We start from the raw sequence: 14,905 nt of genomic DNA, 5'->3' as shown, positions 1-14,905 counted from the left end.
TCAGAATGCGGACGAACCAGTTGGGTTGGAGAGGTTCGCTCGTAGATGATCATCAGTCGTCCGAGCCGAGATGTCACAGAGACACAGGTGACGCGTGAGGAAATGTCTGTAGCTGGGTATCGTCAGCACAGCAGCGATAGGAGAATCGGTAGGAGGCGAAGACAGAGCTGAAAGAAGAGGTGTAGATGGAGAAGAGTAAGGGTCCCGGCACTGAGCCCTGAGGAACACCGGCTGAGAGACGCTCAGGAGAAGACAGGGAGCCACGTCAGACCACGTGGTACGATCTACCTGATAGGTAGGACTCAAACCGGTTCAGTGCCGCTCCTTTGAGGGCAAGCTGTCTATGAGAAGCGGGTAGGATATGGTAGTCGACGGTGTCCAACGCTGCAGACAGGTTGATGACAAATAATCTACAAATTGTGAATAGTAGAGCAATTTTGGGTCTGTCCATTTGTGTACAATTTGTAGATGCACCAAAAGTATATTTATGCTGAAACAATAGGATTTCTTTGCATATTATACACACACGCATATATATGTACAGGAGTCCATGGGTACCTCAAAAAGGTTGAGAACCACTGTGTTACAATGTATGATAATTACTGTATAAACCAATTCTGAAATGAATGACGGAAGAGTGAAGCAGAGTATACAGCTGTTTACAGCATGGTACTTGCTGACGGGCATCTTGTTAAGAAGATAGCATACCTCAAGATAGGGTACCCCTTTCTCAAAGGACTGTGGGTATTCTCGCAGTAGTCGCTCCTCCTCCAGGAACTTGGCGTCATGGCCATCGGTGGCCGGCTGGAAGAGGCCATAGTTGAGCACATCCCGCAGCGATTCCGTGAGTGAACACAGCACCTGCTGCTTGGCCCGCCACACTGTTGCATCCGGGTTGAACCGCAGACACTTCTGCGGCGTGGGACAGGAGAATGGAACGGCAACTGCTCGTGAGAAACGAGGACCACATTCGGCATCATCAGATCTGCCGGCCCTTTGGCAGAAAGAGGAGCCAGTCAAATTGAGACACATGAACAACGAAAGGAGGAACCCAGGACATCTCAGCAAAGGGGGCTGCGTGAAACATCTATTTACTTTGACTAAAATCAATTCACTACATGAGCCCACCACAAAATTCCAAAGCAGCCAATCTGACAGCTCCTGGGTGACGACGGCATGCCAATGGAGCAGAGTTCCTGCGATGATCATGTAGCACACAGCGCTGCTTCCACTTGAACTCAGTGCAAACACCTGAATACGCAGGAGAAGCTGAAGCTGGGAGATCCCTGTGACCCGCTGGGGAGATCAGTGCTATCCAGAGAGAGACACACACACAACCAGTCTTACATTCAAGCCCCGTTTGGGTGAACAATACGGTCACTCACTCGAGTCGTAACACACGTGCTCGCATTCTAAGAATGACAAACTTGCACTCCTTTACCACGCAGTGATGTGCTGGACGAGTGTGAAATTCTTTTTTTCATTTAGTCTCTCACTTTCGTGCACAGCCAACCCCATTGCTATGGCAACCTGTTCATTAGTGGCGCAAGCTGCAAGTTGTCATAGAAACGCCATGCTGCTCCCTGTGAGACAGTATTATGGGATGGTGTTTGGGCGCAATTGTGTGTGTGTGTGTGTGTGTGTGAGAGAGAGAGAACACATGTACAAACGGTCATGCAAGTGGTGCTCTGGGAAACCATAGCTGAGTGTTCACCAAGAGCTCATAAGAGAATGAGATGTGGAGAACATCGGGACTGTCAGTAAACGCAAGAGAGGTAACACGCACACGCACACGCACACACACTCGCTCTCTCTCTTGCTCGCTCCATCTCACACACTCCAACGATGCTTAAACAGCCATGACTGAGGCACCCCATTGATAAAAACAAAGGGCAGCTTTGTGTGTACGACAGCTGTGCGTGTGTGACGCTGGGATGAGCGCTGCAATGAGCGCCGCTGCCTCCGACTCCGTCGAGGCGCCGAAGGTTGTGCTCTGTCCATTCTGCCGCTTCCAGCTTCTTGCACGTCTGCAAACGCCCAGCTTTCTCCAGGCCTGGGGTTGTGCTCAACTGGAACCACAAAGTGGTGCGCCTGTGTTTGCCGCGGGCTTTGACACGGGGAGCCTTATGCTTTCAACTTACAACATTTACGCTGTCGCACCGCCCTCCTCTCTGCAATCCCATTAAAACACAATTAACAAGCAATTAGCATTTATTGAGGGCAAATTAGCTGACATGTAGAACAGGCTGAATGCACTGGGACCGCTGAGGGAGCACGAGGTGGGGGTGTAGGAGGGGGTGGGGGCGGGGGCGGGGGCGGGGGCGGGGGCATGTGTTCCAAACAGAGAGCATGACAGGAGCTAAAGAGGCACGGGGAAGATAACGCAGAGCCAGCCTGGGTGTGGAACCTGCATCACTTGTGACCCTGTTGTTATCAGCCCACCCACCACAATTAAACTTTTATCTCAACTTGTCTGAATAAATGCAGAATCATAAATAATAGATGGCGAGAGACAGCATCTCGCACACACAGATCAATAATAAATCAGAACGCGGGAGCCTGGAAGCACACTTTTTCTAGCACAGGAACGCAGAGCGCTTCCCGGTCCACTTACGGGGGGTCCCAGGACAGCGAGCAGCTGCGCTGCTCCGTGGTGCCTGCAACACGTGCTACACAGTGAAATCCTGGAGGGGTGCCACACATCGGCACACGCGAGCACTAGGGCATCACCACCATCTCCACTGACTGCTGCAAGGGTTACTCTCACACACGTGTGTACGGCCACTGACTGTGTTCAGTAAGGGTTACGGAGAAATGTACAAAGGGAGTCCTCTGAGGTGACACTCAATGTGCGCCGAACCACTTGATTCCAGAAGTGACCCCGGGAAAGAACCTTCAACTAAGACGTGAGCGCAGAGCAGCTGAGACGGCAGCCGGCAACGGGACTTTTTACGTAAACTCTCACGCACTGCCATGTCCGTGTTGCAGGTCGGGAGCAGTCTGGGTTTCAAAAGGCCTCGTGTTCTCATGAACCCAGTATGTGACAGCCGTGCGACTGAACGGGGGGCAGAACTCCGTACGAACGCACTAGAAAGGAGCGGCCTTCCGAAGGCGTGTCATCACGCGAGATCCCGGCTGGCGAGGCTCGCGGGCTTCGCGCCGTACGTTTCGTTCATTCGCAGTCCCTGGGGCTCGCAGGCCAAACGGCAAACCACAAACGTGCTCCTCGATCCAAGTGCCGGGTCACCCCGAGCAGCGCCGCCCCGGGTCAACGTCTCCTCCTTACAAAACCGTCTGCTACAGAACTGTCTGCTACAGGTGTCATGTGTGAAGAACCACACGGTGCCCAGAGTTGCCTCCACCCTCACACCTCTGCACTCCCTCTCAGTGTATCATGCTCCCACGCACACGTGGGTATCGCACAGAGGCGGCACGCGCGAGAACAGGAGAGAGGACCTGAGGGGGGCCCGAGGTGCGGACTGACCGTCTGTTTGATGTCGGGGATGCCGATGCGGAACACCATCATGGAGATGTGTGTGTCATCAGACGGGGCCACGCTGCCACTGCGCTCTCGCCTCCGCTGCTGCTGCACCTGACTGCTCGGTTGCTGGTGAGTGGGTCCTGGGTTGGACAAATAGGGGTTGGCGGCGAATCCTGGATTTCCAGAGCGCAGCTGTCTGTCTCCCATCTGGCGTCCAACCACGTTGCCCGGTTGCCTGGGGCCATCGCGCCTGTCCCCGTGCGGATGCCCTCCTTCCTCCACTTCGTCCTCATCTACATCTTCTTCCTCTTCCCGCTCCAGCTCTCCATTGTCATCATCTTCTCCTTCCTCTCCTTCATCTTCCTCGCCCTCATCTTCCTCTCCCTCGTCCTCCTCCTCATCCTCGTCTTCTGCCCCTGGATATAGGTGTTGGCTGTTTCCCAGCATCCTTTGCTGCTCCTCATCACTGGAGAGGGGGCTGAACGGCATCGTCATGGCGACAAGGCGGGTGGCACCATTGGCAATGGCATCATTTCCGGAGACTCACTGGTGAGGAGAAGAAGAAGGAAGAGGAGATCAGAGAGGACAACACTGTATGTAATGACCCTGAACACCACACCACACCAACACAAGTGATGAAGAGTAGGGTACCAGACAAAAACCCCACTTCTACCTGCTGCACCTTGCTTCTGGTGTAGCTGTTTGTCACAACAGCTGCAGCCTGAAGTGGACATCTTTCAATAACCTGTAGGAACAGCCACGACCGCTCACGTTATGCTTCAGAATGCTACCGTCCGGGACACGTGATGAATGCACGTGCCCCTCAGGCTGTGGGATGAGCCAGATCGATTGACCGGACATGAGCCGTCGGAAGGTGAGGAAAAGAAAGGAGGAGAGGCGTTCGCCAAATGAGACAAGAGGAAGAATCTAGAGAGCGACAACACAATGTTTGCACAACACCTGGACACCGAGCCCAGCTCATCAGCCACGCTGCACCCCAACTGGCCACACGAGCACCGGTGCAGTTAAGGGCTGCAGAAATTCACAGGGGGTCGGGGGCTGCCACTGCGTGAAAGAGCCGACTAATTGGGGAAGGAAACGAAAAATTAAAGTGCGAATTCCATCTCTGCCTACCGCTGTGCCATCGGATCGAAGAGGATGAAAGGAGGAAGAAGAAGAAGAAGAAGAAGAAGAGAGGCAAACGGGGCCACGGAGGCCGGAGCAGGCAGCGCCACAGAGGGGCTTTGAAAAGGGGAAAAGAAGGTTGCAAGGTGCAGTGAAATGCACTGGAGCAGCAGGAAAGGGCACGAATGGCGAGATGGAAGCACACAGGATGTTTCAGGAATGAAAATGTAGAAGCCAGAGGAGACGGAGGAGGAGCTCAGGCACAGCAGGGCCTCAGAGCGGGGGAGCGAACAAGAGAGGTTAAAGACAATATCGGGCAGAGAGTACAGGGGAAAAGAGGCAAGGATGACGAGAGATCGGATCATAGACGATAGCGAACGACAGAGAAAGCTGGAAGGACGGTCTGGACGAGGGCCCGGCGTTGGGGCCGCGAGAGAAGCCCAACGGAGCCATACGGTTGGCAGGAGCGAGAGCCTTGGCGGCACGGGCCTGCCAAAGGAGCGATGCGGCAGGCGGTTCAACTTGCCAGCGGAGAAGAGGCCTTCGGGCACGCCGCAGGCCCACTTCGTCCGCTTCCCTTCACCGTTTGCTTGCGGCTTTCTCACTTTCTAGGTTGTTCTGAGGTTCTTCAGTCCTATGTCCTTCTGGCCTCCACTGTGTAGCTGACCTTCGAACTATTTCTAGGAGTGCTGCTGAGCGTTACTGCGAGCCAAGCTTTCTCAGCTGGCTAGAAGGGGCTGCTTGTTCACACAGTGGTCATGCATGTTGTACCCTACTTACGGAACTCTTACTGTGCCCCTCTCGTACTCTCTATCCGTTTCACTCTATGTAGGACGGAGCATGTATTTAGATGGATATTTTCAGTGTCTTGGTCCCCAGGAAATTTTGCTGGGAAAGTTCCAAGGAACAGATCGCCCCACTTTCACAGCACAAAAGTGGAGCATCCAATTTCTCTCACTCTCTTTCTCAATCTGCCTCTGTCCCCTGCCCTCTCGCACCAGCCGCACGCCCCCCCAGGTCTCGGAGAGGAACCTTGGACGAAGGCACGTTTCTTCGGGAACCCTCTACTTTTCGAGATAAAGCCAAAGGAGGAAAGGGCATGCATGTGATGCTCCAGCCATGGGTTCAGGAGCAACCTATGACTCAAGGAGAACACCCAGAACGAAACGTTCAGACGGACGAACAAAGCGAAAGGTCTGTCTTGGCCGGCCAGGCACGGCAGCCGCCGACTTTCCCGGCGCTCCCGAACACTGACCCCGCAATGCTCTTCCCCTAGTCTGCATGATGAAAATTGAGATGACCAAAAAATTCTCAAGCACGAAGGAGTAGAACCTGGCATAACTTGAATATTTCACACACATCCTGCCAAGCGTTTGAAATCCTCCAGAGCAAAATACAGTGCAAGTTCACGCACCCTGTATTTTACAAAAAGCGCATGATGCTGGACATAAAAAAGGACATGACATATGTTCACGAGTACCAAAAGACACTGGAGACACTGTATATGCACACTTCATGCAGCCCGAAGGTGCGCTTACAAAGTGCGCTTATTCTGGGAATAGTGGGGAGAGCAGAGCTCCAGGCATGAACGCGAGGCAGACGCACAGCCTTGACACAAAACTGAGTGACAGAGCGCGACAAGGAGAGGGCAGAGGCTACGCAATACAGACCCGACCGGTCCTACTTGCGCAGGAAATTAAGCTCGGCAGTTGAGCCCTCGATCAACCTTTCGTTCAGACTTTGCCATCTTGTAGCTCCTGGTGAGGAAGCGATTCTCTTCTTTGAACATAATATAGAAAAAACATCAACGGCGGATACGTGACCGCTCAGGACACGCACAAACACGTGACTTAGCGCTCAGCGACCACAGTCGACCAACACCAGCCACGAGACAGTCATCACCAGCATGTGTCATCACTTCCAGCCGCTGTCAGCCACCAGCGATCCTGCTCCCCGGTGCCAGCGCTCCCTAGCTAAGGCCTGTAAACCGTAACGCACCTGAGCGCATGCAGCACGGTGGCACGCTGCGGAGAACCATGGCATGAAAATGAATACCAGAGGGATCCGTCACAAGTTGAGCAGTGCCATCGCAACGTCCATTAGTCGCCAGCAAAGAAACAGAAGAAATACATCCAACGCAGTCTTGTGAACATTCAGCACAGCAGCGAACTTCACCACATTTCTGCAGCAGGAAAGAAGAAGTGAGAAGAAGTGGGTTCCTCAGGGATCTCTGGTGTACCGACAAAGGCTCGAAGGCTCAACGGCTTCTGGTATACGCCTGTTGCATGACTTGAGCACACCTAAACATCTGAAATTATGAGAAAAAAAAGAATACTTTAAAAACATTTTTCATCTGCGGTTCCCCCTTGCCGTAACGTATTCTCTTGACGACGGTGCTTTGTACTCGGGTGTCAGCGTTACACGCAGCAAGTACACAGACGCACACGCTGGCTGAGACCGCTTGTCCCGAGCGGGGTCGCGGTGAACCGGAGCCTAACCCGGCAACACAGGGCGCAAGGCTGGAGGGGGAGGGGACACGCCCCGGACGAGACGCCAGTCCGCCCCAAGGCACGCCGAGCAGGACTCGAACCCCAGACCCACCAGAGAGCGTGACCCGGACAACCCGCCGCGCTGCCGCGCCCCCGCGCCCCCATGCAGCAGCTACTGTTTCTTTTTTTTCCACTTTTTACAATATGTCACGCTTGGCATCTTACGGCTCTTGGTGAAAGACACAACCGTAAAGACTTCTGCAGGATGCATTCCGAAGGACGCGCATCCTCGGTCCTGTCACGGAAGTCACGCGTTTTAAACGTAAAAAAACGGAGGGAGAGGTGCCCGTGAACCGCGCGACTCGCACGTATCTCTGGCGCACGCCAGCATACGACTCCCGCACGGTGTGCGCGGAACCATCCGAATCCGACCGTCCACATCACAAGGGCTGCAGACTTCGGCGGAGGCCTGAACTCACACGACCCGGTCCGTGTCACCGCGAGCAACGAGCCAGAGGACCGGAGCCGCGTGACACCCGGGGAAACGCAGAGCCATTTGCGTCCCTTCAGTGTTCCTGCCACAGATCATCGACAGGCTGAGGAGACCCTGAAAACGCTGCAGTACAGAAGGGTTTTAATTTTCACTTTCCTGTTACTCAGGCTGAACCTCCACAAGCATTTCTGTAATGTATACTAAATTCTTACCAATTACCATCACCCAGAATGACACAGAAGCAACGTACTACACGTCTTAAGGACAGAGGGGAGAGGGGAGGCGAGTTTTATCGTCTCTGTCTGCGCTACGTAGGTTGATCGGCGCAGTCGGATATCAGAGCGGTCGCTCTTCTCCTCTCTAAGCCTTCCTCGTGCTTTCACACCTGCGTCTCTTCGCTCCCTTTCACTTCTACTCTTCCTCCGAGTCCCTCGTCACAAATATCCCTTCCTCTGGCTCCCAGCACACTCCTCCTTCCACGTCGTACCCTCCGACGGCCCCGTCTCTCTTCATCCGTCTCTCCCTCTCTTTCACCGTCATCCTCCTCTCGCTCTCTCGATTTCAAGAACTCCAGGAGGTTTGCTGCCGCGGTACAAGAAAAGAAGTTGGCCAAAGCAATTAACAAGAAGAAGGAAGAACGAGACGCGCAGGAGCTACGCCAGCGGCACTGCCGCGAACACGGCTGTGACCGCCACGCTCACGTTGCGCGATCAGGCTCCGCGATCGCAAGATGCGTAGCTCTCCTGCGCGTGCACGGACTGCCCCGGCCCGTGAGCCCATCACTAGAAGAAGCTGTCATGCTAGCAACCGTCAGCAGCCCGGAGAGCGAAAAGACAACCTTCTCTGGGAGCCTGCAACGGCACCTGGATTGGGCAAAAGTGCCGCCGGCTGTTTGCGCTCCTCTCCTTTACGGCGAGATGCTTTCCAACGTTATGCCCACTTTTCAGTAACAATTTAGGTTTCCCTCTCGAGTGCTGCTCATTTGACTGCTGGACTCAAGGGAGTTACACGTAGCGGCACCGGTCGCTTCACACACGGCCCTCTCGTTCTCTCGTTCATATTTCTCCCACCGTGTTCACCGCCCGCCCTTTATTTGAAAAGGAGCATGCCAAATGGAGCCAGATGGACAAACTGCCTGTCTCTCAGCTCTGACACGAGTCCTGTACGTGCACAAATGCACCAGGTCACCAGAGGACGGTAGAAAGGAGAGGTCGTTTCCGTCTTGGTCGGTAAGGGTGAAACTTGAGTCGGTTTTTCAGTTGTCGTTTTCTTCCAAGTCCATGGCTTTCTCTCCACACACAGAGCGTGTGTGTGCTGCCAGAGGAGTTGCCCCACATGGCCCCTTGCACTTTGAACACATCTGCATTGCTGTTAAGGATCATCCACCCCCATCGTTAAGATGGCCACATAAACCCACAATGGGACCCACAATTTTGACATTTCTCTCTTCTAGTATTGGTCTCGAGATCTTTAATCTGACAGAAGTTGTCAGGTGTCTTCCTGTGGAAGACAAGGGTTACTCTTTTTTCCTCGAGAAGGGAAAAGACCTCAAAAAACAGAGCTAGTTGAGAAAAGACCAACTCAGAAGATGCAGTCGGGACTTGTTCTGGGTGCGTGTGAACCCTCCGAAGGAGGAGGAGGAGGAGGAGGAGGACGAGGACGAGTCGGGGCTCTTGCTTCCCGTCTGTTACCAGCGGTACTCGTTCACCTTTACGGGTGTATCTAGCAGCTTCGAGGAAAGCGTTAAGTGATGAGCTAAATGACGTAAACGCTTCGACGTTATTCGGTCAACAAGGCTCCCTGCACCGTGAACATATCTCCATTGCCGTTCAGAGTCATCCACCCCACCCCCTGCCACCACCCACCTTCCCACCTTGACATGCCTTCCTTCTCCTCACCCACAAGTCGACTCACTTGCTGGTCGAACCCTTGCTGTTGCGTGGGAACTGTTTGTGGTGAACATGAGAGAGATCCCTGTTCGAGGCACTGTGGGTGGTTCCAAGGGCGCAAACCATTCATCTCTTGTTTCCATAAATACAGCAGCGAGTAACAGAGCCCAGGGTCAGACCGGCACCCTGTTCGTCACCGATCAAAGGACCCAAGCGGTTCAATGAGGAATCGGGAGCAGTCTGTTGCCGATGGCCTACGCCGCTCTGTCGAGACACGCGGCCGCCCTCAAGAGTGACGTCTCAGAGAAAGCGACGCAAAGAATGAGGCTTTCGCAGCACACGTAACGCTTCAACAGCTGTCTGACGAATGCGTTCATCGCTCCTTCGCTTCAAGGGCCACACGAACCCCCAGAGAGTGACGCCCGCAAGCGGCACAAAAAATTGGGTCTGCGGAGAGGGGAGCAGCACACATCGCAGTTCCTCTTTCACACGGATAGCCTTGTTTTTAACAACCCCCTCCCAGCTCCACTTACGAGGGAGCTCGCTTCCCAGTCTCCCTCACCTACCCTCTGTTTTCGGCATAAATTCCCATCGGCTGCCGGCGGCAGCGGTCAGCAATCAGGTCATCAAACCTTCTCCCGAGCTACCGGTAGTGGGCAGTGAAGATGCGAAACTTCAGCAGCACAGAGAGGGGCTGAGGGAGGCACACAGGCTCGCCGCCTTACGATGTCAGCCACGAACATCGGCACGAAGTCCCAGTCCCCTGGGAAGCCGACCCCGGAGGCCACGTGCTACTCGCGAAGGTGCTGGACGCATTCACCTCCTGCCAGTTTTCAACCCCTTGGTGTACGCCTTTATGCCTTTGTGTGTTTCACCCAACACCCGCTCATCATGTCTGTTGCTGCACACACCGATTGCTGGAAACCCCCACACTGGACAGCGTGTTTGAGAAAAGTATCACCGTGCAGACCTCGGCGGCACGCGCGGAGGAAAGGTATAAGGAGACGCGTCAAGAGGAGCACTGCAAAGATACCAGCCCGTGGGGGTCCTGCAAAGAGGAGATTCACCAACTCAGTGACACCCAAGCGCACCGCCACCTCCCACCCAAAGTAAGCTGGCACCAGGTCACTGCACGCCTTCTGCTCTTGTACTGCAGCGAACACACAGGGGAAACGACTCACAAAGTTGTGCCGTTATCAATGCGATGATGGTACTACGGCAGACGATAACTGTAATAAAGCTCTCGCGCAAGTTTGACCTCCGGATTCAAAATGGGTTAAAATCATACGGTGACTTTTTATTCACTGGTGCATTTCCTGGAACTGTCACTGTCAAGGGAGACCAGGACTAGGCTCAAACACACACACACACATTTTCAGAACCGCTTGTCCCATACAGGGTCACGGGGGAACCAGAGCCAACCCGGTAACACAGGGCGTAAGGCCAGAGGGGGAGGGGACACACCCAGGACGGGACGCCAGTCTGCCGCAAGGCACCCCAAGCGGGATTCGAACCCCAGACCCACTGGAGAGCAGGACTGTGGTCCAACCCACTGCGCCACCACACCCCTAGGCTCAAACATTGTGGTGAAATACATGTAGAAGTGCCTTCGACAATAACCATTTTTATTATACTAACAATGAGTGGAGTGACTCGCGCTGTTAACTACTCGCCGTTCCTTCGGCTAAACGTGGGATGTGGTTCGTGCCGAGAAACAGAGGTAACGCGCAGTTTCCAAGAGGAGGACAGAAGGCCCTGTCCTGGGCATGCCCCGTTGGCAGAGTCCGTCGAGAGCGAGCGGGCACGGACTGCTTTGACATGCAGTGCAAACGCAGTACGGGTGCGGTGCGACGGGGCAAGTGCAAGCTCCTTTCCCTTCTCTTAGCACGAGATGAGCTCACACTCGTCCTCTAGGAGCCACGCCTGATTCACAAAAGCGTCCGCTGCTCGGCTCCGACGCGCCAGCACCCGTACGCTCTGATGCAAGCGCCACCCCGGGCCACTGCTTTCATAAAGCATCTGCTTCTAAAAATAGCCTCTTTGCGGAGTCAGTTCCGATCGCTGACGGCAGAGAAACGCCACATCGCGGCCCCTCAAAGGAACAATTAGGATGAATTAAATCCCCGCTGGTCCGGCCCGCGCGGCGTGACAAAAAAGCAGCGCAAGTCGTCGTTCAATTGCTGTGACCGTTGCGGGCGCACCACGTGCGTAGAGACAAGGGGATGGCAATCGGAAGCGCCAAAGGAGCGTCGCTGCAGCCGTAAAACAAACTCTGCCACCCTCACACCGATACAGGAAGAGGCTTTGCGTGCTGACACCAAAATCCTGTCATCGCTCGAAAGAATCCCACATGGACGAATAGACGGGTCAAGGCAATTCTATGGGACCGCCGTCCGGCCCCACAGCTACACGGGAGACTCAAGACAGCTACAGCAGGGAGCAAAGGCACCCGAGACGAGTGCCAGGGTGGACATTCCTCTCCAGGCCGAAGCGCATCTCGTCTGGGAACGGCGGGAATCTGCGGAGGTCCCCGTTACATCGGCAGACGAGAGCACCGTTAAAGAGAGCGAGCGAGAGTGGGGCGAGCAGACAGGCGGAGTGATGGAGGACCAGCAGACAGAGGCAGAGAGGAAAGGGACGTGCCTAAAATGAAGAGGGAAAAAGCAGATAAAGCGAGAGGTGGAACAAGGCAAAGGGAGGATGCGTGAAAGCAGGGAGGCAGAGGAAGACAAGGAGATTACTGAAGTAGGCCAGAGCACAGGGGAGACGCCATGGCCCAGATCAGTCGTTCACCTCAGGCGGGGAAGCGGTGAGGACGGGGAGCAGGGGTCAAGGACTCGCGTGTGACGCGGACGGGTTCGGCCAGCGGAGCAAGCGCCGAAGGAGAGCCGCCCGCTCCGGCCGGCCAGCGTGTCAAGCAGAGAGCAAAGGCCACTCACGCTACCGGCACCAGCGGCACTCGTGGCACTGCCGAGCGGCAGCAAGGAAACGCAGAGGGATACGCTCAAATGAATGCGTACGCGAGCTCAAGCGTGGAGTGCGCGCAACGCACGTGGTTAACGCGGTGCTGAAACGCAGCTCCCAACAGGGCTAATTCAAGCAGAACAACGCGGGCGGGCGCTTACACTCAGCCCAGGTCTGGCAGTAATGTCATCGCCCATAATGAGCGTTTGTTTGTAGCACGGAAGGAATCCATTTGTCAAAATGTGTCCAAATTCACTCGTTACGCGAAACATCGTATTTTGCATTACACCCCCAGTGCGTCTCGCCGCGGAAGAACAACGCAGCGAGTCGGCAGAGTTCACGGAGCGTTTGCGCCCTGGCTGCTGGAAGGACCGCCTTCCTGATGGCTCGACCCGAGGAGAAGGCGCGTGTCGGGCGCTGCAAAACGTCAGCCTGCTGGCAACGGCGCTTCAGCGATGGATGGCTGGACAGGAGCTAGGAGGACAGGAGGAGAACCTGTTGGCCGACTCCAGGGGGCTCCAGCACTGCTCCCTGTCCTTCGAAGAAGCGGCGCCACCGGCGCCTCGTTTCCCTGCGAGCGGCCACTCTGCCCAATTGTTCGCTCATTCGCTCATGATGCGCTTCCTGCCGGCCCTCTTCTCTCAACTGCCGGCGTGCACGACAGCTTCCGGGTCATCTGCGTAAGGCAGGCTTTCCTGCTCACCATATTCACCTTTCGCTTTCCTCATTTGCGTTTCACACATTCTCCGCTGATGTGCAGCCCTCTGCTAGTCGCCCGCCTCGAGTCGTTCTAAGGCGACCCACCTACAAACACGTCGTCGTGATGCAACCGCGGGCGCCTCGCTGCATCTGCCCTCCGTGCAGCCCATTCAGAGAGCACCTCCTTCCGCGGGCTCCACCTTGCAGCCCCAAGAGACAGACTACCTTCATCTCATCCTCGTCCTCCTCTGCACAGGAAGCAGGAGGTGTCAGAAGAGTTACCGCAGAGGAAACTTGTTGTGATGGCCGTGGCTTCATAGAGACGCCGTGTCTGATCCCCAAGGTGAGGCCCAAGGAGCCGTGACGGACTACGCGCTTCACGTAAGGAGGCGGAGCTAATAGCTGAGCCAGATGGAAGTTGATGCCTTTCGGGTAGCCTAAGATAAACCCGAGCAAGTGCTCTTCTGCTCTTCTCCTCTTCCCATTTAGCCAGATTCCCTCACAGATGTACCACACTGTTTGTGCAGGAGCAGTGGGAGCGCCCGAGCGCCTGCGTCCTCCAGCATGCGAAACGTTCAGTGTCTGAGTCTTTTCAGAAAAACACTTGCGTGGGAGTTCCCCTGTCCACGTCTCAGTGGAAGCCATGCCAGTCGCAGGCGAAATCTGTGCAGCAATCATACATCCATGCAGTACATGGTCCTGTGTGTGTGTGTGTGTGTGTGTGTGTATGAGAGAGAAAAAGAAAGAAAGAAAGAGACAGAGCATATCCATTGTATCACAGTGCCCATGTTTCATGCACGTGTGTGACGTCCACGTACGTGTTGGCGCTTGCGGCTGGGAACGCAACAACGTTGAGCTCAAGGTCCCTTTAATTTAAAATCCGTGTGTCAGACTGCACGCTGTTCAATGGCACATACAGACACGCATACACACACCAGCCCACCAATCCTATCCACCGCCTGCCTTCGTCCTCCTTCTCCCATTAACCCTTGCTTCTCTCAAGCCCCATGCCGCACCACTTCCCTCGCCACGCTATGGATACACTCCACTTTCTTCCCCCTCTGTTCCTCTGCCTCGTCTCCCGGCCGTCGTTCCACCGACACGCGTGCCTCTCGTTCCAACAAAGCACGCTCACCATGCACTCTGCTGCTGCGCACGAGACACACGCAGCTAAACGCTGCAACTCGAGCACCTCCGTCTCCCCTCAGCCGATGCCCCCCGGCGCTCGGACTCTCCCCAAAGCCACCCCTGTCCCCGCTCTCCTCCAGCTCCCCATTATCCCTCTCCATCCTTCTCTCCGTGCATACCCATCCACGCGTCGACGCGTCCCTCATCGGCGCTCTTGCAGACACACAAAGGAGGAAGGCTTCTTCTCTTACTGTGTGCAGCGCTGCTCTCCTTCTTTCCTCTCCTCCGTTTTCAGAATCCTCCTTTCTGCAAAGAAGAAGAGAGAGACAGATCAGGGAGTCAAGGAAGGAATGTCCAGCAGCTGCCAGTTGCAAGAATGAGTGAGGGAGAGGGAGACAAAACAGAAGTGAGAGAGAAGAAGATGGAGAAGGAAAAAAAAAAAACAAAAAGATACCGTAAGAAGAGCACAAGGAGGATTTACACGTTTAGGTGTGAGTCCGTGCATGTCAGTGTGTATCGCTGCTCCCGTCTCACAGTAAGAGCAGTAGTAACAGTTCTCTTTCCTCTGGTGTGACCATGAGCTCTGCTCACTCGCTCACTCGCTCGCTCTCCCTCATTTCCCCTCCCTTCCCTTCCC

At 54.9% G+C, this 14,905-nt stretch overlaps 1 protein-coding gene across 2 annotated transcripts in view; it reads right to left on the bottom strand.

The window, feature by feature from the left end:
* shank1 (SH3 and multiple ankyrin repeat domains 1) overlaps positions 1-14,905 on the bottom strand; it is a 39,174-nt gene extending 24,269 nt beyond the window's left edge. Inside the window, exons 1-4 of one of the 2 annotated variants that reach the window (XM_029254201.1) lie at positions 14,750-14,905; positions 14,448-14,574; positions 3,485-4,027; positions 709-912 (exon numbers count right to left, since the gene is read on the bottom strand). In XM_029254201.1, the coding sequence (XP_029110034.1) occupies positions 709-912; positions 3,485-3,976 (696 nt within the window). In that variant the 5' untranslated portion in view covers positions 3,977-4,027; positions 14,448-14,574; positions 14,750-14,905. Of the gene's footprint in view, positions 1-708; positions 913-3,484; positions 4,028-14,447; positions 14,575-14,722 lie in introns of both variants that reach the window. The other variant, XM_029254202.1, reaches the window with a different exon arrangement.

This window comes from Scleropages formosus, chromosome 8 (assembly GCF_900964775.1).
Source record: "Scleropages formosus chromosome 8, fSclFor1.1, whole genome shotgun sequence".
In the NCBI taxonomy this organism is placed as follows: Eukaryota; Metazoa; Chordata; class Actinopteri; order Osteoglossiformes; family Osteoglossidae; genus Scleropages; species Scleropages formosus.
Note: the sequence above shows the minus strand (reverse complement) of the source record. Positions and strands in the feature narration are given on the sequence as shown.